The sequence below is a fragment of the Sebastes umbrosus genome, chromosome 20 (genome assembly GCF_015220745.1).
Source record: "Sebastes umbrosus isolate fSebUmb1 chromosome 20, fSebUmb1.pri, whole genome shotgun sequence".
NCBI classification, from domain to species: Eukaryota; Metazoa; Chordata; class Actinopteri; order Perciformes; family Sebastidae; genus Sebastes; species Sebastes umbrosus.
Window position 1 is genome coordinate 13596116 of NC_051288.1, and position 21645 is coordinate 13617760.

General features: G+C 39.4%; 3 protein-coding genes across 3 annotated transcripts; 1 reads left to right on the forward strand and 2 right to left on the reverse strand.

Annotated features, from left to right (window-relative positions):
• Positions 1–986: 986 nt before the first annotated feature.
• Positions 987–9288, reverse strand: ppp1cab (protein phosphatase 1, catalytic subunit, alpha isozyme b). The gene is made up of 7 exons (XM_037754906.1): positions 8882–9288; positions 5778–5909; positions 4992–5222; positions 4458–4562; positions 2716–2939; positions 2012–2146; positions 987–1882 (listed from the first exon to the last, which is right to left on the reverse strand). The coding sequence occupies exons 1-7, from the start codon at positions 8934–8936 to the stop codon at positions 1787–1789; spliced, it is 978 nt and encodes a 325-aa protein (XP_037610834.1). The 5' UTR covers positions 8937–9288; the 3' UTR covers positions 987–1786.
• A 346-nt stretch (positions 9289–9634) lies between these two features.
• On the forward strand, positions 9635–17836 carry pelo (pelota mRNA surveillance and ribosome rescue factor). Its single transcript, XM_037754905.1, has 13 exons — positions 9635–9862; positions 10837–10929; positions 11810–11960; positions 12923–13013; positions 14270–14433; positions 14574–14634; positions 14880–15041; positions 15145–15191; positions 15282–15355; positions 15444–15515; positions 15871–15948; positions 16056–16087; positions 17328–17836. The coding sequence occupies exons 1-13, from the start codon at positions 9822–9824 to the stop codon at positions 17420–17422; spliced, it is 1161 nt and encodes a 386-aa protein (XP_037610833.1). The 5' UTR covers positions 9635–9821; the 3' UTR covers positions 17423–17836.
• Positions 17837–18001: 165 nt separating this feature from the next.
• LOC119479388 (progestin and adipoQ receptor family member 4) lies at positions 18002–21349 on the reverse strand. Its single transcript, XM_037754913.1, has 3 exons — positions 20970–21349; positions 19810–20028; positions 18002–18697 (listed from the first exon to the last, which is right to left on the reverse strand). Exons 1-3 carry the CDS (start codon positions 21136–21138, stop codon positions 18264–18266), a joined length of 822 nt encoding a protein of 273 aa, XP_037610841.1. The 5' UTR covers positions 21139–21349; the 3' UTR covers positions 18002–18263.
• Between the last annotated feature and the right edge of the window lie 296 nt (positions 21350–21645).

The following is a 21645-nucleotide window of genomic DNA, read 5'->3' on the forward strand; positions in this document are numbered from 1 at the left end:
TTACTCCTTGTGCAGGATAGAGCAGCACCAGGAAGTCAATTCTAAAAAGTCTTGGGCAAGTTAGAAATTCTTCATCAGTTTGCTGCTTTTAAAAAGTTTTTTTTTTTTTTATGAGGAGTGAGCTATTAGTTACCTAATTTACTATTTGACCAAAATCTTTTTAGTCAGGGACATAGTATATTAAAATCAATTTACTATATTATTTTTATATTAATTAAGTCTTTGAGTTCAAGTTAAGACATATTGTATGGAGAACCAAAGTGTTCAATATTAAACAAATATGAATACTTGTGAATAAATATGAACAAATTATAAAGTTTTTAATCAAATATCACAATATTTTTGACCAAATACCTTGATATCGATAGTGCAACGATATTGTAGGGTTAACTATTTGTGCTTTCACGCAATATTTACACAATGAGACTTTGATAAGTAATCATTAATAATGTGGATATAATGAGGCAAATAATAGAACAACTAGAACTGTCAGGTAAGTTCAGAAAATGACAATTTTACTCTAATGCAAACCTGAACCATTATCCCTAACCACCGGCGCTATCATTTTAACAAGAGGGAAACACTATTCGACGGGGGAACAGACTTCGACTTAACACCTGTACAAAAAGGTGCAGAATTGTAGAGGCATATAACATTTATTAACTCAACCTCCTGACAATAATAGGAAACATAGTATGAGCTGGCTAATGGTAGCCCTCCTGAATATTATTAATTATCATTAAAAAGTTTGATGGTTTGTTAGTTACTGATAACAAAGATGCTCCATTACACTCAAATACATGAAAAATAGTACACCATTAGCACCGCTGTGAGATCAGTGACGTAATGACCCCATCTCCTTGGGGCTAAGGAATCGAACAGGTTCCGAACGGGGCGGGGCAGGCATGCGTTCTGGGCGGTCATGCCCAGAACGCATGCCTGCTGCATGCATGATGGTGTATTACAATAAAAATGACTAGTGGACATTGTAGCTCAGATTCTCGCTTTATTGGTCAACTTGATGAAAGACTACAAAACGAATTCACAAAAAATCTCTTTCAAGTAATCAAATCTGTACAAACCTAAACTGTATGGGGTTTTTACAGCTCTGGCTCATATGAATCTGAAGAGTCATATGTGTGTGTATGTGTGTGTATGCGTGTGTGTGGGTGTGGGTAAGCATGTGCTTGCTCACTCTGAGACAAGGTGACGTGTTCCTTCCTGTTCAAGGATACCGAGACGCCACGCTCAGATAGGCAAGAAAGCACATGCACGCACGCACACACAGGCACACACCTGTGTTTGAGATTTTACAGTACAGAGGACAGGGAAAACAAAATACTTCCCCCCTCCACAAGTACACACACGCCACCTGCTGGCAGGGGTTCGCTGCTAAATTCATCATGTCAGCAATCTCCCTCTGTCTCCCAAACCCTGCTTTTTCAGTCAAAATTACTGAGTGTATGACAGACACTGTGGTTTTAACCTTTCCACGGGAGGAGTGGTAAGAGAGAGGGGAAAGTATAAATCTCTAATACTCTCACACAAAATGTACACGTGCACACATGATTTTTAATGCTCACCGGCAGACGAGACGCGTTTGTCATCTGCGCACGCACGCACTCACTCAGACAATTCGTAACATTAAATGTTTTAAGAAGTACAGATAAAAAAGGAAAAAAGCCCTGGGTATAGGTTTGATTTCTGGCTGTTTGGTGAAAGAAAGGAGAAGAGAGGTAGAGAGGGCAGGAGGGATGGGTTGGAGGTCGAGGGCAAACTACTGGTGTCATTTCTTAGCTTTCCTTGGGGGAGTGACTGGGCGGCCAGAGCCCATGCCCCCTCCACCACCATAGAACAGCTTCTTGTCTGCAGGTTTGAGAATCTGTAAAAAAAGGCAAAGATGATTAAAAATAAGCACAAATCAACAACAAAAACATTGAACATTTTGATTTGTAGGATGTGTTAATTAGAATCAAAATGTTCTAAGTGGCCTTGTTGGTCTCTTGCTTACCTGGAATGAGCACATGAGGGTCTCATCTACGCTCATCATGGCTCCGGCATTGTCGAACTCTCCGCAGTAGTTTGGGGCTGAGAACAGCGTCACCAGCTGCCTCTTTGCAAAGAACTCATATCCGTCCTCGACCACCTGAAACCAGATTAACGTCAGGTTGACAAGTTGCAAGGAAGGAGTGAGAGTAATTTCAAATATTTGCTTCTCACCTGTTTATAATAAATCAGGCATAAAAACAGAACCACATTGTAATTCATTTACATTATTATACCAACAAAATGGTTTATACATCATAAATACATTGCTCTCACTTGAACTGCCTACCTGGTTATCAGTAAAACTGGGCTGAAATCCAACTGTGCTGAAGTGGTCATGGGGCTATCCAAGTACTTCAGCAGTTCCACCTCACTTTTCTTCAAATACTCACTAACAGCTGGACACGCTTGTTTGATAAAAGTGCTAGCCTTGCGTTGACTACAAAAGCAGTTTATGTAAGAAGGAGGAGGAAAGATTCACAACACAAAAATATTGTCCTTAACAGTACTAGGGGTAAAACTGCTCTCATCATGGTTTCTGTAAAACTGCTCCAAGCACATTGAGATGCTATCCTTTAACAAGATACCCGAGTTCCACATCCACATTCATTCATCTCTACTGCCTTTCATTCCTACATCTTAACCTCAAAATCAAGGTCGTGCACTGACCTGATGGGCCCGACAAATAAGGTCCATGTCGTGTTTGTGGAGGAACTTGGTGACCACGTCGGCGCCAAAGGTGAAGGAGACCCCGCGGTCGTTCTCACCCCAGCCCAGCACATCCTTGTCCGGGTCGGCCCACAGCAGGTCGCAGAGGAGGCCCTGGTCAGGCACATCAGTGGGGCGCATGACCCTTCGGACCTGCTCCATAGACTGGAGGTCTGGGGACAGGCCTAGGGAAGTGAACAGTAGAGCAGTTAAATATTAGACATATGATTATGTAAGTCTAGGTTTGGTTTTACTACTCGTTTTCAGGTTTAAAATTCACCAGAGACAGAAAATATCATTACAAATATTATCTTGATATCAATATCGCAACAAAAATACGGAAAATGTATCCAAAAATCACATATAAAATTAGTTTTCTCAAATAATAATGATCAGACCAGCAATCAACCTCACAGGCCTTTTAATAACAAGAATTACATTATTTACTTTTACTGTGATGTTTGTTTGCATCATTAATGTTTGGAAACAAACACAGAAGGAAATAAGGGATGTACATTCATTTTTAGAGCTGAAACAATCGGTCGATCAACAGAAAATGTATAGCCAACCATTTTAATAATCGCTTGAGTCACTTTTAAGCTAAAACACCAAATATTCCCTATTTACAGCTTCTAAAATGTTAAGATTTGCTGCGGTTTTGTTGACTTATCGGATTGTGAACTGACTGAACTGGTTTTGGAATGATGGCCAGACTAAACAAGACATCTGAAGTTGTCACCTTGGCTTCTGGGAAACTGATGTTTCAGTATTTTATGGACTAAACTGTTAACCGAACATATAATCAGCAGATTAATCAACAATAAAAATAATCCTAAATTGTAGCCCTACATTATGATCTGCTAGGAATTAAAAAACAATGCTTAAACTTTGAGTTGTGTATGTATACTTAACATTTATATGATCAAAACATTATGGATTGGGGCTTGACCTTTAACTGCAGTGTGCTCAACAGATGAAAAACTCTTGCAAACATACAATATCCTTTCTGTGTGTTTTGTGTTATGTAACTTAATATGTTCCAAGAGGGAGATGGTGTTTGCCCTCATGATTATCAGTGCCTGTTTGCATATTTTGTGTAGTCGGTCTCGCAGACACTGTGACTAGCTGTCGGTGTCACATTGTCTGAACCCTTAGGCACATTTTATCATGCTATTTTCTGTATTACACACAAAAATAAATAACAGATGTGTTCCTTTCATTCTTTTTTAATCAAATGTGCTTGTTTATTCTTTAATCGGCCCTGTCCGTCTTACAGGTTTTTTTTAATTGTCAAGAGCTCTTTGTTCTTTTAATTTTGCTTCTTTCTGTGCTGGGCATTTTGTGAGTGATTGAACTAACTAATTAACCACTAACCACTAATTGTATTAGACAGAGAGCACTGCCTATGATAAATTTGTACACATTTAGTCCAGCAATGTTTAAGTTGTAACCTGTATATCAAAACAATTTTTTACTTATTAGCAATACTGTAGGTATGATTAGAAATAAGAAATAAAAAGTGCTTTACAACCATGACTGCTTAACAGGGCAAGGATACATAGAAATATACTCTAACAAGAAATTATGATCCAACACAGTCCTGCAGGCCTTAGACCACTGTGTTGATAGTAACAACAGTGCAGAGGCCAGTTTGTGTGTGTGCGCTTTGGATAGAAGCCAAATGAACTGTTTGATGAGGATACCTCCATGGCAACAGAAGATCTTCTCATCAACAATGGCTGCGACAGGCAAACAGTTGAAGCAGTCAGTGAAGGTCTTCCACAGCTTAATGTTGTATCGCCTCTTACCTGTGGGAGGGAACCACAATTACTTGATCACAATCTAATCTCGAGACCAATAAACAGCTGCACCTATTGCATCACGTTAGAAACACAACATGTTCCATAAACCTGTCTCTGTGAGTAGCAGAGAAAGGTATGTGATTAATCATTGCTCATACTGCCTTATCATGTTCCTCAGCCCGAAACCTGGCGTACCGAGAGGTATCTGCGGTGTGGCTTTTGTTACTTCAGTTTTTTGCCTACTCTTTACAATACTTTCTCTTTTTCTCTGTTACAACAGTTGAACATTTGAAAAATCAAGATGAACAAAATGACTGTATTACCTAGACTAGACAAAAGGCTTGGGCATACATTTTTAGCACACCGCTGGCAGCCGTAGATAATACTGATAAGATTAATGTCTGCTTGTATCTGTATGCATACCACATGACTTACACTCATCGTAGAAGCCATATATTCTGTTAATGGAGGCGCACTCGTGGTTTCCTCTCAGCAGAAAGAAGTTTTCTGGGTATTTGATCTTGTATGCCAGCAACAGGCAGATGGTCTCCAAGGACTGCTTGCCTCTGTCTACATAGTCCCCCAGGAACAGGTAGTTGCTCTCTGGTGGAAACCCGCCATATTCAAACAGCCTCAGCAGATCATAGTACTGCCCGTGAACATCACCTGGTGAGAGAAGCAGTTATTAGAGTGGAAAACAACAATGCTGGTCAAAGGTGTGATTATCATGTGGTGTGTAGGTGCGCAAAAAGGGTAAGGGACTATGATAGAGGTACAACAGCACTTGGCACCCTGCAAATTAACAACAACACATATATTATTTTAAATCAACATTTTTTTTGTGATGATGGGACAACTAACTGAATGTGCAAGCTTGCATTTAATGTGAGGATGCTGGTGATTCTCATCACACTGCTCATGACACTTTTAGACTGTTCCTTTAAACTAGCATTCTTCATTAAGTGGCATCAGCAGTATGACACAGGAGGGCAACTCCAGGGAGACTTGAAGTGCAAAACAGCAAGCCAGTTTTATCAGCTCATCCCTACAGTTCTGTAATTATGTGGCAAGGTCACAGCCAAGCACCACATAACGTGACTGTAAGCTTTCTCATAATAATCCAGCACTATAAGCTACAACAGCCGTCTAAGAGTGTTTGTAAATGCTATGTGACCACACTTGAGAATTCCCCCGACTCTTAAGAACACAACTAAGCCTCACCACAAATCTTGAGGGGCGCCTCAAGTTCGAGCAGGATTGGCTGGCTGAGGAAGATCTCCCGGGATTTGAGGCAGAGACCACGGATTTCATTCTCTGTCAGCTGAACATTTTTGCCAGGTCTGGAGCCTTTCACTGTGAGGGAAAAAACACAACAAGAGTGAGAAATAGCGCACTGGAAACAAAAGACCATAAACATAGCAGAGTTTATTATTCATACTCAGTTGTTATAAATTGAAATTATCCGTGAGATTTGGGATTTTATTCCTAAAAAAGGGAAAATACACCCTAAAATAGAATTCACATGTTCTGAGCAAAATGAGGCAGGCTGCCACAGAAAATTGGCAAATGGTTATATGTAGTGTGAAGGCTGTTTAGTATTCAACCATGGACTCTTTCCTCCATTATTCGAGAATTCATGATTATATAAAAGATGTTTGATTTAAAGATTGAAATGTGGAAGAAAAGGAAGGTTATTCTTAAGGGTGTAAGAAAATATATATATAAAAAAATTGAATATCGCGATATGTTTTGTGATACTGTATCGATTCTCAAAAACACTATTGATTTTTAATTAATAATTAACATGCAAAGATTAACTCAGTCAATACATTATTTCATTTGCAAAGAGATGTGCCCTCTCAAATCAGTGCTATGATGTTAGATGTTACAGGGACTGTGATAAATGCAAATGCAGATCCCACTGTTCTGATTTAATAAAGAACGGAACTTGTTTACTCATATTTGTTGCATATGGTGGTTTTTCCACTCATACTATGAGTTTTCCTAAAATTAGATTTCACAATAGATCACCTTACTTACAGTATTGCTATATATTGACCGTTATACCATGATACCTATCTTATTGCCAGATTCTTGCCAATACAAAGCCCTAGTGATTGTGTACATTGCACGTTTTTACATTGAGAATTTGAATGCTGCATCTACAACCAAAAGTCAAAAAATTAAAATGTATGATTGCTTAGTTTTTTAGCAGTAAAAAATGTCTTAGTTAGATATTGGACATTTTTCTAAATAACATATCTTGAGCCCGCCCTACAAAGATAACTCGTTTGGATGTAAATATCAAGCAAAAAATACTTCAGGGCCTTTAATGGACTAACTAAAAGAATATCACCTGATGATATAAAGTAATACATTTAAAATATGGTCTAATTTCCATTTCGCAGTGTATTTATATTATGACCTTACTACCCAAAAGCATTTGACTAAGAAAAGTACATTTCGTCCAAGGATTCTTTAGTACGTTATGGAAGACTAATTTGCAAAAACATTGCTCTAGTTACATCCTTTTTTAAGTCATAATTACATGTCAAAAACACCGATTCTCACCATGTCTAATGTGTGGATCTTTTCTCAGACAAAGTAAAACATTGTTTATTTGTTTTGCACAGTTTAAGACTATACAACATAACAAAAAAATAAATAAATGAATGATATACAGTGCAGGAAGAGGTAAAAAAAACCACTGGGCTAATCTGAAATCTCCACCTATAGAGACAAGAGTAATATAAAGAAATAATATGAATACATAATTAAGACAAGATATATATGATCTCAGCTGACTCTTCCTACACATCACTCTTCTAATTACTTAGCTATAGTTTCTCCTCTGTGTTATTTATTAGCATGATTTTGTGTGCCCCCTTTGTAAAGCGTCCTTGGGTTTCTGAAAGGCGAAAGTCAAATTTATTATTATTATTATTATATATAATAACAACAATAACAATACAATAAATATATAAAAAAAAGACAGGTTTGTGTGTGTGTAGGTTGCGTGGAAGTGTATGGCAACATAAATATAAAATGTTTACTATGAATTGCCAGCAGAAACAATAGGTTAATATGCTGCGAGAAGGATACTACTGACCAACATCTAATAAGTAAATAATAGTTTTGATATACAGGTTACAAATTAAACATTGCTGGACTAAATGTGTACAAATTTACAATAGGCAGTGCCATCTGTCCAATACAATTAGTGGTTAATTAGTTAGTTCAATCACTCACAAAATGCTCAGCACAGAAAGAAGCAAAATAAAAGAACAAAGAGCTCTTATTTTAAATGTATTACTTTACATCATCAGGTGATATTCTTGTAGTTAGTCCATTGTGGCCCTGGAGTATTTTTTGCTTGATATTTACATCCAAACGAGTTATCTTTGTAGGGCGGGCTCAAGATATGTTATTTAGAAAATGCCCCATATCTAAGTAAGACATTTTTTTACTGCTAAAAAACTTAAGCATCATACATTTGAATTGTTTGACTTTTGGTTGTAGATGCAGCATTCAAATTCTCAATGTAAAAACGAGCAATCTACAGAGTCACTAGGGCTTTGTATTGGCAAGAATCAGGTGATAAGATAGGTATCATTGTATAGGGGTCAATATATAGCAATACTGTAAGTAAGGTAATATATTGTGAAATCTAATTTTAGAAGAATTCTCATAGTATGAGTGGAAAAAACACCATATGCAAAAAAACATATGAGTAAACAAGTTCAGTTTTTTATGCAATCAGAACAGTGGGATCTGCATTTGCATTTATCACTGTCCCTGTAACATCTAACATCATAGCACTGATTTGAGAGGGCACATCTCTTTGCAAAAGAAATAATGTATTGACTGAGTTAATCTATTATTAATTTTTTACTTGATATTTACATCCAAACGAGTTATCTTTGTAGGGTGGGCTCAAGATATGTTATCAAGAAAATGCCCCATATCTAAGTAACACATGTTTTACTTATTATAACTGGCGGTCAATACAGCCTGTGTTTCTGTAGCAAGAAGAAATGAACTCTCTGGCTAAGCTAAAGTAGCATAGGTGGCTATCGTTGTCCAAGGCCTATTGAAGGAGGATGAGACACGCGTCATCGCTGCAAAAGGTATTACCCATGCGCAGTAGAAACTGGTCTGAAATTGAGCCAATCACAACGCAGGACCGCAGCTTCAGTCACACTGCGCATGCGCAATACCCCACATCACAAGACCAGTGTCCTATCCTCCTTTCCATAGGTCTTGTCGTTGTCTAGCATTGGTTAGCTTAAAATGGCTACCTCGGGTGAATAAATATCGAGTCTTACCTTCCAGCAGACGTTGTATAATGGAGTCGATGTTCAGCTTATCGGCTTCGGCCATGCTATTCCTCTATTCTTGTCCGGTTTCTAATCACACCAACTGAATCAAACACTTTAGTAGTTGTTGCCTGGTTACCGAGTTGACCGTTAGCTCAACTAGTTTAGCGTTAATCGGCTAGCTTTAGCTAACCTTGGGGGCAGAATTTAGCAAACCACAAAATGAGAGGCTTTGCTGCTGAGTTGTTTTAGATGTTGATGGCTGAAATCCAACTTTAGTCAACTATTTTCCATTAGATAACCGAGTTAACTTGAAAGTTTGTCGTATTTTCTCGTTTCAACGGGTGTTTCTGCCGTAGCTGCGCTGCTAGCACCATGCCATCGACAAAAAAACGGCTAGATGAGCTGTTAGGTTGAAGGGAAAAAAAACCGTTCCCGCGCTCCCATTGGTCAGTTTGTCAAATAGGGCGGTGCTTAAGGGGAGTCATACTTCTCTCTGATTGGCTGTTGTCAACGTCAATCAGCATTTTACTTATCTCAAACCCACAATGTACAAAAAGGACACTAATTCGCGCATATATCTCACTTCACTTGGTCTTAAATTGAAGTTTTTTGACAAACGATGCGATATAAGTCGCGTTTGTCCACATTTAGTCAACTATTCGTGGTTATATCGCGCTGTATTTGTTGCGCAGTAAAAGCAAAGCGACACCCACGGAAGTGACCAAGATGGGAGGGACTGACGTCATATTTTGTGCATGACGCAATGTCCTGTCGCCTGGCAACACGCACCGTGTGATTCATTGTGAGGTTGAGTTTAGATGGCTTAGCTTAGCTTAGTTTGGCTAATGTGACTTAATATAAACATGACTCTAACTCGGATACACGTTAACTTATCTATTATACGCTTGTAACAATTTAGTATATACATCATACAACCAATCCGACCATGAAGTTGCTCCATAAAGACATAGAAAAAGACAATGCCGGGTGAGTGGCTGGCTAATGCTAGCAAGCTAACCAGCATGCTAGCTTGCAGCTGATTGTACATGTGTTAACTTTATCCTGGTAAATATCTGTATGTGACTTGTACCAGCGTGATTAGTTGGTACGAAATAAGTCCCATTTGTAGTTAACACACAGACAAGACACGAAATATAACCATATGAGCTTATATTGTTTGACTCAGACTCTGTGGATATGGATGTAGCTTTAGCTTTGATGACTGTGTGTAAACAAAAGTTAAGATAAGATTAGATATTCCTTTATTAGTCCCGCAGTGGGGACATTTGCAGTGTACAGCAGCAAAGGGGATAGTGCAGAAAATATGAACCATTTAAATAGAAGGAAGTATAAAAATAGGATCAGTATATACAGTATTGACAATAAACAGACTATTAACAAAATTTCACAAGTGGAAAATGATATTGCACAGTGAGAATGAATGAAATTCCACCTGAAAATATCAGGTTATTGTCAGTTTTTTGGTGTGTAAGTTAGTAACCTAAATTATAATTGCTGTAACGTTACACTAATTACTGTAGCAGCATGGATGCTCCTGCATCATTGCATTTGTGTTATTGCCCCCCAATAATTGCTAGACAGAAGTATGAGCATATCCACAGTTTAATTTTGTAATAATCAAAACCCACATTATTATTAAGCTACTGGAGTTACCCTGCACTATATTCATTTTTAACAGTCTCTTCTGCACTATATTCATTTTTTGAATAGTTGTGTATCACAGCTGTTACCCTGCACTATATTTAGTTTTAACAGTTTTCTTCATCTACTTGTATTTTTATATCTGGTATATTTTTTTGTACTTTGCACTACTAACTTTTTTACTGCCTTTTTACTAACATGTTTTGCACTATGGAACTGTGATGCTGGAAACTTGAATTTAAAGTTACTATCTATCTATCTATCTATCTATCTATTATTGATTGCATGCTCTTCTTCAGTCAGGTGACTCTGATGCCAGAGGAGGCGGAGGATATGTGGCACACATACAACCTGCTGCAAGTGAGGGACAGCCTGAGAGCCTCCACTATCAGGTAACCACCAACTTCTATCACATAAAAGTGACCGCTGAAGCCCTGTAGTGCACACCCAAATACCTGTTTTCCAGTCCCATGGAGAAGGATGTTGGCTTTGTTATCTTGTAGCACTGCAGCATCTTTCTGGACCCTGTCACTGTATGCATTTGTATTGTATCAAGGCAAAGTTACTCAAGGTTTAGCTTCCACACACCTTCATCACACCACTGATCAAATTTGATAGACATCCAACACACTCAATGCAGCCAGCCAGCCGTGCAGGTTGACTTTGTAGTGACAGATCTGAAAGGGAGAGTTACAACATAAAGATTTATTTGCACACAAGTACTGTTTTTGCAAGAATTCTGCTTTATTTCCTTCTCTGCCATAGAAATACTTCAAGTCTATCTTGATCATCGCAGGAATCACAATAGTGTTTAATACATCATGAAATTTGTGCAATTTCTGTCAAGATGACGTTAAGGAAATTTGGTGCCAATGTACATTTTGTTTGGGCCAATAAACAACAGTATTTATATACTATTTATTTAATGTCTAACTTGAACAATATACCCAATAGCAACAGACACCATTTTGTTAAAAACTAGCACTCAAGCACTCTTGATTTAGCTCTAGCTCAACTTCATGTCTCAGCACGACACAAATGCAAGTATGGTGATGTAATGTTTCCAATACCCCAGTGAAGCTCTTACTTGTATGTCAGTGTTCAGTCTAGCTTTACTAAAGATTTGTTTATTCAAGCAAATCTGTGTTTGCAAATGATTGAGCTTTCCATTTTTTCTCTCACTTCCTGTCTGTTTATCACTTTGTGTTTTGTGATATTGATATTCTTAAATACATACACATAACTAAAAGGCCCTTTCCGCTGTTTCCACAGGAAGGTGCAGACAGAGTCACCTACTGGAAGTGTGGGCAGCTCCAGAGTTCGCACTACTCTGACCTTATGTGTGGAGACTATCGACTTTGACTCCCAGGCCTGCAAGCTGAGAGTAAAGGGCACTAACCTAGAGGAGAACCAGTATGTCAAGGTATGAGATTTCTAAGCAACCTGGCAGCTGTTGTCATTTCACATTTATAGATGTTTAAAAGTGGAGCAGAGGGACGAGAGTAATACAATTAGGGAATTAAAATTTTAGGAGTAATAATAATACTTAAGTAAAGATCATTACACATGAAGATTGTGTCTGAGAAGTCGTCAGTTTTGCTCTCCATTTGAAAAGCTACTCAGAAAGTCAGTTTCTTTTGCTCTGAAAGTGAATCTAAACAAATTAATATTTCTTTTAGGTTTTGCAGGTAAGACACATTACGTGTATTTAACTGTAAAAGAGTATCTATGTAGGCTGGTCGTTGTGAGCACTCAATATATACTATGTATTATTGACTAACATAAGCAGAATTATATGTCAAAGCATAACAGCAGTGTAATTTATTCTTTTTCATGCACAAAGATCTGAAGATTGTTAACATACTAATGTATTTGCCATAATCAGAAGACTCTGGTTGAATATTCCAAAATGCAATGCGGTAGTGATGATAACATTCATAACAGACGTTGGCGGACAGCTCTGTAACATCAATAACACTTCAATTTAACTGTAAGTAAAGATTTCACTTTGTTAGGTGTAATATATATTTTAAATTCAGACTTTGATTCTCACAAACCATCGTTTTGGACACATGATGTGTGTAAGGGGTTACCATGGTTACACGTCTCCAACCGGCAAGGAGGCTTTTCAGGAAGTGACGACGTAAATTAATGCTCACTGCGTCCGAAAAGATACTTATTACTGTTTATTTAAATAAAAGTATCTCGAAAGATAGTACACATAATTGGTATGTAGTGCAGAGAATGCGATTTCGGATGAAGACTCTGTCCCTTCTGCTGCAGTTTTTTTTGTCATTGCCCAGCCATACTATTCATTTGTCTTAATGATAACTCCTGTTTGATATAAGTAGTTGTTGTGATTATTTTCTCTTCTTCATTCATCAGATGGGGGCTTACCACACTATCGAGCTCGAGCTGAACAGGAAGTTTACTCTGGCTAAAAAGAGCTGGGACAGCGTTGTGCTGGACAGAATCGGTAAGCAGGTGCTGCTGTTTACATTTGACCGAGATCACAATTTGTTTTGTTTGGTCAGGATAATCATTCTTGTGTTTGGTCCATTTAATCCCACACGTTCTCACTTGCACGCCAACCAGGACATGTAAACAGTAATCACATGGACTCACATGCGTCTTGTTTACCATACAGAATTTCATGGGATTTAGCGACTGCACACTCAGCTGTCAGAATCTCAGCATCTATGTCCTTACACACATAAAACTGCGCGTTAGAGTAATTCCTTGTATGTTATTCAGATTTGTTCTCTAACAGACTGCCAACAGGTCTCTTGAAAGAGGATTAAAACATTTCAGCCATTCTTGGTGCAGTTATTTGATGATGTGAATAACAATTTTCTCTACTGACCAAATGAACAAAAACCACAGAAACAAAACATTCAAAGAAAGTATTCCATATTTGGAGAAGTTTGGTGGTTTTGATGACTCTAGGTCGCTTTCCACATGGACTACGTTTGGTTTTAATATTGTTATTAACCACTGTAATCTTGGGCAACTTAAGATGTCTGCCAAATAGATTTACATGTTTTCACTCTGACAAAACGTAGACCTTTGCCTCCTTTTGTTTAAACAAGTAATTGTGAACTGAGTCAGTATAGTTAAAACAACACAGAGAGTCCAAATGTCAAAAAATTGCTTACAGATGTTGCCGAGTTGAAATCATGTTAAAGGTGCACGGTGATGAGAATTAGCCATTTTGACAAGTTTAAATTTTTGCCTGTTTGCTAGTTATTTACACCACTTAGCTTGAAGACTTCCAGATTGGATGTTCTTGATTTTATTTTACCTCTTTTTATGTCAGCTATGGCGTCACAATGATGCCATAAAGACTTGCCCTAGATACCAATAATCCTGAGTTAGATAAAAGCTAATTACGACTGCATTGCCTGACTGGCAGGGTGACATATTAACTGGTTTTCTTTCACTGAAAATGCTTGTTAATTTAATTTACATTGCCAACACAGAGAGAGTGTTGCCATGAGAACAGAATAGGGAGAAACAGGAGGGAATAAACCAACAGATGGGGTTCATGTGTTTGAAGGAGGTCCATTGAGTCATTGCTGCTGTAATCTTCACCACAATGACTTCCATTTAAGTGGAAAGTGGTTTTGAAATCCTTAGTACTAACTCAACTACAGTTACCAGTAATACACTGCAACATGTGTTTTTTATGTCACAAAGTACCCACAACCTCTCGTTTATCGCTTACCCTTTTAGAGCAGGCATGTGACGCAACCCAAAAGGCAGATGTGGCGGCCGTGGTGATGCAGGAGGGTCTGGCCAACCTGGTGCTGGTGACACCCGCCATGACTCTGCTCCGTGCAAAAGTGGAGGTCACCATTCCTCGCAAGAGAAGGGGGAGCTGCACCCAGCACGAGAAGGTAGGTCAGCTTTCTGGAACTGCACGGCCGTAACAAGCTCATTTTTTTTCCAAGTATGATTTGAAACACAGTGCCTCAGTATTGGTACCTGGTGTATTTGTCATGTAGACTGATAATGAACTGTTTCTCTGTGTTTACAGGCTCTGGAGAGGTTCTATGAGGCTGTGATGCAGGCAATTCTTCGCCACATCAATTTTGATGGTATTGCTGCTGACACAATACACACTTACACACGCACACACATACAGTATGTTCCTGTTTGTGTAACACACTTCTCCCTTTTTAATTTGTTGTTCCCATCACATTTGTTGCTTTGCTGCGAGGCTCTCATACGGCACTGTATGTCATTATTGTGGTTTATTATTGTCGCCACATAATGTTTGCTTTTTTTTCTGTTGAATTAAACATTATAAAAGTTATTTCTCTTCCCTGCCCTCTTCTACTAGTGGTGAAGTGCATGCTGGTCGCCAGTCCAGGGTTTGTGAAGGACCAGTTCATCACCTACCTCTTCAGAGAGGCGGTGCGACAGGACAACAAGATCCTGCTGGAGCATCGACCCAAATTCATGCTGGTACACTCGTCATCAGGTCACAAGTACTCACTCAAAGGTACGAGCTGACAGGCCCTGAGAATAACAATAATAATAAGAACAATAACAATCACATCTCATCACAAGGTGAAAACTTAGTGACATGCGTGTTGTTTTTGCAGAAGTCCTCTCTGACCCCACTGTGACAAGCAGGCTTTCTGATACCAAGGTGACTACGCGTCCTGTGATCTTGTTTTATCATCTTGTAAACCTCTTAAGTTGAAAAAGTGACTAACGGGAGTTTATGTTTAACTTTCAGGCAGCAGGAGAGGTGAAAGCCCTGGAAGATTTCTACAAGATGCTCCAGCACGAGCCTGATAGAGCCTTTTATGGGTGAGTGATGATGCAGTCAAAAGGAAGTGACCCACACTGTTCATTCGCACTGATAACCGACAACCTTTGTATCGTTGCACCCTCGCAGAATAGCTCATGTGGAGAAAGCTGCTGAGTCTCTCGCCATCGACACCTTATTGATAAGTGATAAGCTGTTCAGGTACGTACTGAGACATTCTTTAGGTTATCTATTTTAAATACACAGTTTATGATTGTTTTTACAGACACAGTTGTTAGGTTGACCTAGTTAATGTTTAGCTGCTACCGGCCAACGTTTTCAACGGTTTTCTCTTGGATTGTCTAATTTCTATACAATCAAAAACATATGCCATCAGAATAATTGGAAAAAAAAAATCACATGAAATGGCTTTAACTCTCTGCTATTCACATATTCCTTCACCTATTGCTGCAACTCTATTGGCTTTTAATGCATCAGTGATGTAAACACACGGTCAGGAACAATCAAATCTGCTCTGTGTTAACGATGCATGTTTTCTCTCCACGCATACGTCCAGACATCAGGAAGTCCCCGTGAGGAGTCGTTACGTTCGGTTGGTGGACAGCGTTAGAGACAACGGCGGCGGCAATGTCAGGTACTAATTTTCTTTTAAAAGACTGGCTACATTAACAATCACTAAGAACTTTCAGAATATCCTTTGCCAAACATCCAGCTGATGAATTTTCTCTTTTTCTCATGCAGAATATTCTCAAGCCTTCACGTGTCTGGTGAACGTAAGTTATAAAAACATTCAGATTTTTATTCACTCTACATCAAAAGACACACGGAATATTATATAAAACACATCAAAAACATATCTGTAGTATTTATTTGACAGAATCATTAAAGGGATAGTTTGTGTGTTTTGAAGTGGGTTGTATGAGGTACTTATCCATAGTCGGTGTATTACCTACAGTAGACGGTCGGCACGCCCCCAGCTTGTTACCACACAGAAGCAAATGCACTGCTATGAACGGAGCCGGCTGCAAAACGTATTTTCAGCCATCTAAAAGAAAGGCCCACCTACAAAAATCAATATCAGTTTAAGTGTACGCTATATTAAGAATATTTTCACCGGTTTACCTTGCCGTCAGACAGCTATACAGTCTATGTTTCCGATGGGGAACTGAAGCTGTTATCTATGCTCTCACCAAAGCAACCAGACTCCATTGGAAAAAAACAGTAATTTTACCTTGCAGAACCCAGGGGTTGCTGGTTTACTGCTGCCTCGATCGGTCAGTTTGTTTGTGTTATTGTGACATACAGCATGGATGGATTAAATGACTACAGATCCCCATCGGAAAGGGCTGCCTGACAGCAGAGAAAATATTCTAAATATAGCCCTGTCAAAAGCAGTACATTGCTTTGCTTCCTTGCGATAACTCCTGTCTGCTTCTCCAAGCTGGGGGCGTGCTGACCGCCATCTGCTGCAGGTAATACACTGACTATGGATAAGTTCCTCATACAACCCCACTTAAAAAAACACCTGAACTATCCCTTTAATCTACTTATTCATTAAAGGTACTCTGGAGTCTCTTTTAAACAAAAGAAGTAATGTTTACATTTAGTGTGCCTCATCAAAATGCATAATGCATAATGCATATCCTTGAGGCCTAACAAACACGTGGAATGTATTCCGTTCCTCACTAAACACTTGCAGGGAAGATTTTTTAAAAATAATTTCGAACCTTCATTGTTTATATTCATGTTTGCCAGCTTGCAGTCTTCTTCTTTACTAACTCTGTTGGTGCATTGCTGTTCTGCTTAGCACATTACTGCCACCAGCTGTTGTTCAGTGGAATAATGTATATTGCATTGAGTGCTTGCATGTGCATCCTTGAGCATGATACAATCGAAACGGAGAAACACTCGTCCAGTTGCTCAATTCAAATAAAAAAATAAATAAAATCAGTGAAGTTACACTGGCTGTGTACCGTCTGTCACCTTTTGATTTATTCTCGACTGTCTCCTCAGAACTGACTCAGCTGAGTGGAGTGGCTGCCATCTTGCGGTTTCCCATTGCCGACCTATCGGAGCCCGAGGACGACAGCAGCTCAGACGAAGACTGATCCACAGATACGGAGCGGAAAAGAAGAGGAAGGTCGTCCAGTGTTGCAGATAACACGAGAATGCATTGACTCAGTGGGTTGTAAAACAATAAAACTGCTGTGTTATACTCTACGTATTCCACCTCTGCAACATCAACACCTCTTTCAAGCCTAATCTACACACCTGTTTTCTTAAAGAGGCCATGATTTCAAATTATTTTATTTTCCGTTTTTGGTGCTTCGCTGCTTTTGGTTTGAAGGTGACGGTGTGTTTGAAAAGGTGCAGATTAAGAATGCCAATGAAAAGCAATATAACATTTGTTGCCAAGTCCAAATGAAAACAGTTTAAGTTTTGACCGACATTTAGCAATAGAAAAAAAAACTGTGTATATACAATAAATATCTCTCTTGCAATTAAACCACAGAAGCATTCAACCACTTGCGTTATTTCACTTTGTCACATGTACCGTTCATCATGCATAAATGAAATACACGTCAGAGCGAGATGTAAAAATATATAATTTATTAAATAGTTTTCCATTTATAAACTATTTTGGTTATGGGTAATACGACCCAAAACTACTGCATTTCAACAAACTAAAAATCAAGTATGCTCAGGATTTTTAATTTGCTATATTGTTATTTGAACTCCACAGTTACAACACTGTAAGTTCCTCTTATTCTGCTATGGCAAAATGTCAAATTGCAAACTTCCCTTTTGAAGAATTTCAGCAGCTAAGACTAAAGTGCATTTTGAAACAGCTTGCCTCTCTTCATACTTTACTCCTCCTGCCTCATTGAATCCTAAATCTCATTTCTATCAGCGTAGCCTTGAGTGCATATGTACTTTATACGCTTTGCATCACTCAGTAGGACACTGGTAGGTCTTAATCCAGGCTAAATCCTCCAGTGTGCCCCAATGCAGGTAGATAATTGAGCAGATGACCATGACATGCATTATCTGGTGGCTGTTGCCCCAGTTGTCAAACAGGCCAGGGATGAAGCGCTCAGGTATCTGGATGATGTTGACCAGCCCGCCCACGACAGCCAGAGAGTCCATGGTGACGAAGAGACGGAGGGAGTTTGGGCTGCCCACCCCGCTGCCGAACACCCGGAACAGGAAGAGGCCGAAGCGGAACAGGGCCTGCAAGAAGAAAGCTTGCAGGCGCAGGACGTTAGTGCGGGCCGTGGTGGCGCAGTAGATGCCGTAGGCTGACAGGAGGATGTAGGTCAGCAAAGCAGTCTGTCGCACGGCTGGGTAGCAAAGAAGGGTGATGTGGATGATGGGAAGTGCACCTGGTGACAAGAGGGAAGATATACAAGTGACTAAACAGCAATAAAATAAAACTAAGTCAGATGTTATTGATTTGGTTGTTGTCATGGTTATTATTAGCAAAGATGAAGACTTGAGCCTTCAGACTTGACTGTTGTGAGACGTGACTGAGACATGACTACATAAAGATTTGATTTGAGACTTGAAAAGTTGGCTGACGCAAAAACGTGAATGGCCCTCTCTAGAGCCAGTGTTTGGTTCGTCCGTTCTACTGTAGAAACATGGCGACCAGCTCCATGAAGAGGACCCGCTCCCTATGTAGATATAAACGGCTCATTCTAAGTTAACGAAAACACAACAATTTGTATTTTCAGGTGATTATACACTAAAGAAAACATAGTTATTAATATTACTTTTCTGCCAAAGGACCCCACTAAATGTTACACATTGTTCTTTTAAGTTTAACCTTGTAAAAACTCAGAACAATAACACTGTAAATATAAGGTTACATTTAGCAGCCAGTTAGTGTAGCTCAGCATAAAGACTGGAAACGGGGTAAACTATTTTTTGGAGTCTTTGCTGGTTGTTTGTCAGTGGTGGATACTTTAAAACACGAGTGTGAAAGTTCATTCTCAGTTGATTATCGGTTGCTATAAGCACCATAGATGTGGGTCAATAGGAGCCTACTACACTCAATAGTAGGTTTTATCATCTGTTCCCATGGTGGATCATCGAAAGAAGGTATAAAAGAACACAACAGGGACCTCTAGCGACCGTAGTAATTATGACAGGAAATGAACTGTCAACTAAACAAAACAAAAATTCACTTTTACAACATAGTAGGTGTAGTAGGCCCCTATTGGCTCACATCTATGGTGCTTATAGAACCCGATAATGCCTATTTAATGGCCTGATTACAGTTGAATCAGGTGTCATTCTTGACCTTGGAATCAGTATTCTGACAATCTTAATCTAAGGTCCATTTACTATCTTTTTTCTTTTTCTTTTCAACTGCATCTCACATTCTTTATCAGACAACTGAGCGTGATGAAGACTGTCGTATTTAATAAGATGTTGCACTCATTGCAGAATCAGATAGAAAGACAGCAGAGCCAATAAGCCATCACCGACCTACCCAGGGTGTTAACTAGGCAGACCCCGAACATGTCCAGGGAGAGCAGGTTGTCGTACACGTGTTCTCCTCCCACGTGGTTCATGAACACATGGTAGACCACCGAGCCCACGGTGGGGCAGAGGCAGGCCAGGTAGTGGACCACACAGATCCAGACACTGTCCACCTCCATCCAGGGGATACTAAAAGGCAGCAGCACCAAGAAGAGGAAAAAAGGGACGCCTGACCAGAGGATAAAGAAGAGAAATTAGATGAAATGAGATAAAGAAAAATCTTTGAAACCTTCACAAGATGTGAGTCCTTTAGAAAGTCATCAGCCTTAAGCATTGTTATACAGGACTGTTATTTCTTCAGTATGGATGCCATGTAGTATGACATCTGTTTTTTTTATAGTGAGCAGGTGTCATGCAGAGCAATATGAGGAATTTAATAGTCAGAGAGTGGTTCCTCCGGTTGTTTCTGTTCCAGGAACAATGTGACAGATACGTCTGTTGGCTACATGCATAGAGAAATCCGAGCAACACTCTAAAGCTAATGCCCTTCACTTCCCCTTAGTAAGAGTGTTAGTCTTAATGAACTTATGGGATAGCCCAGGAGAAAATGGAGTGTGAGGAAGATGCGTTCAGAAGTTCAAGGTTGTGCTGGTTTTAGCTCATGCTCGGTTCATTTTCTATTTTTGCTCGTCTTCGCACGACTTAAATCAGGTTTGCATTTGTAAGTCTTACATCAAAAAGCACACATTGTTAAAAATATGTTAATATGCTGTAATTCTGCAACTGCAATTTATGAAAACGTGTGCATCTCACAAGATACTTTGCCCATTATGATACACGTATATGGGAAGTTACAGCTGAAAAGTGTGAGCCAACCACACACCTTTAAAGACCTTGTTAACAGGAGGATATTTCCAGGACAGGGATTCCCAGGGCAGATTACTGCTAATGCCCCATATCCTCATTACACCTCGTCAAGTAACTGGCCATAAGTGAGAGTATATAGTGGACATCAAGTATAGTTTGTGCACCACCTGTATGAGTTAAATGGTGAGAAACATTTGCTTATTTACTGTAAAGATATATTTCAATGGGATAATTCACATGTCATTGTTGTAGTTGGTGCAGATTGACACTTACTTGCAATGCACAGTGATTTTCTGGACTTACCATGGGTGTAGATGTTCCCCAGCTCATTGTGCATGTAGAAGAGGCTCCTGAGGCACTCCTGAGCCGTGGACACTGGCCGGTAACCCGTCAGGACGTATCTGTTGAACTGAAGGTGCTCAGGGGTCTTCGCAAAGTCCAACAACCGCGGCCCTTTGTAAAGCACCATCATGACTTCCTGCAGCCCAGTGCCCTCACATTCAGTTGACAGCACAGGTTCCTCAACATTTACATCCTAAACAAGGCCACACTCAGGACTCTGAGGCACGGTCATGACCACAACGAGAAACGGAAATTCTGCTCCTTGAAATCCATCATTGGACAGGTGTAATTCCCAAGCAAGCAACCTGTTGAGCTGGCCAAGTGGCATGCTTTCAGTAGGGCCAATCAGCAAAGGGCTCTTATCCCTAAGCTGGGGTAATCCTCACAAAAAGCCATGTGCACCACCACAGCTGCTCCTTGTCATGGCTCATAACTGATTCACACTTCAACTTCAACATATTCTGTATTTCCCTTATTATAATTTAGACTACACACATGTTCCTATTCCTCATGCTTGTATACAACTGTGTTGCATTCAGGATGATCTGGGCATTACAAAACTTTAAGAGGTGGTTGTTTTTCTCAATGACACTGATAAGTCCTTAGCATGTAAACATATTAATGGGTTTTGCCTATG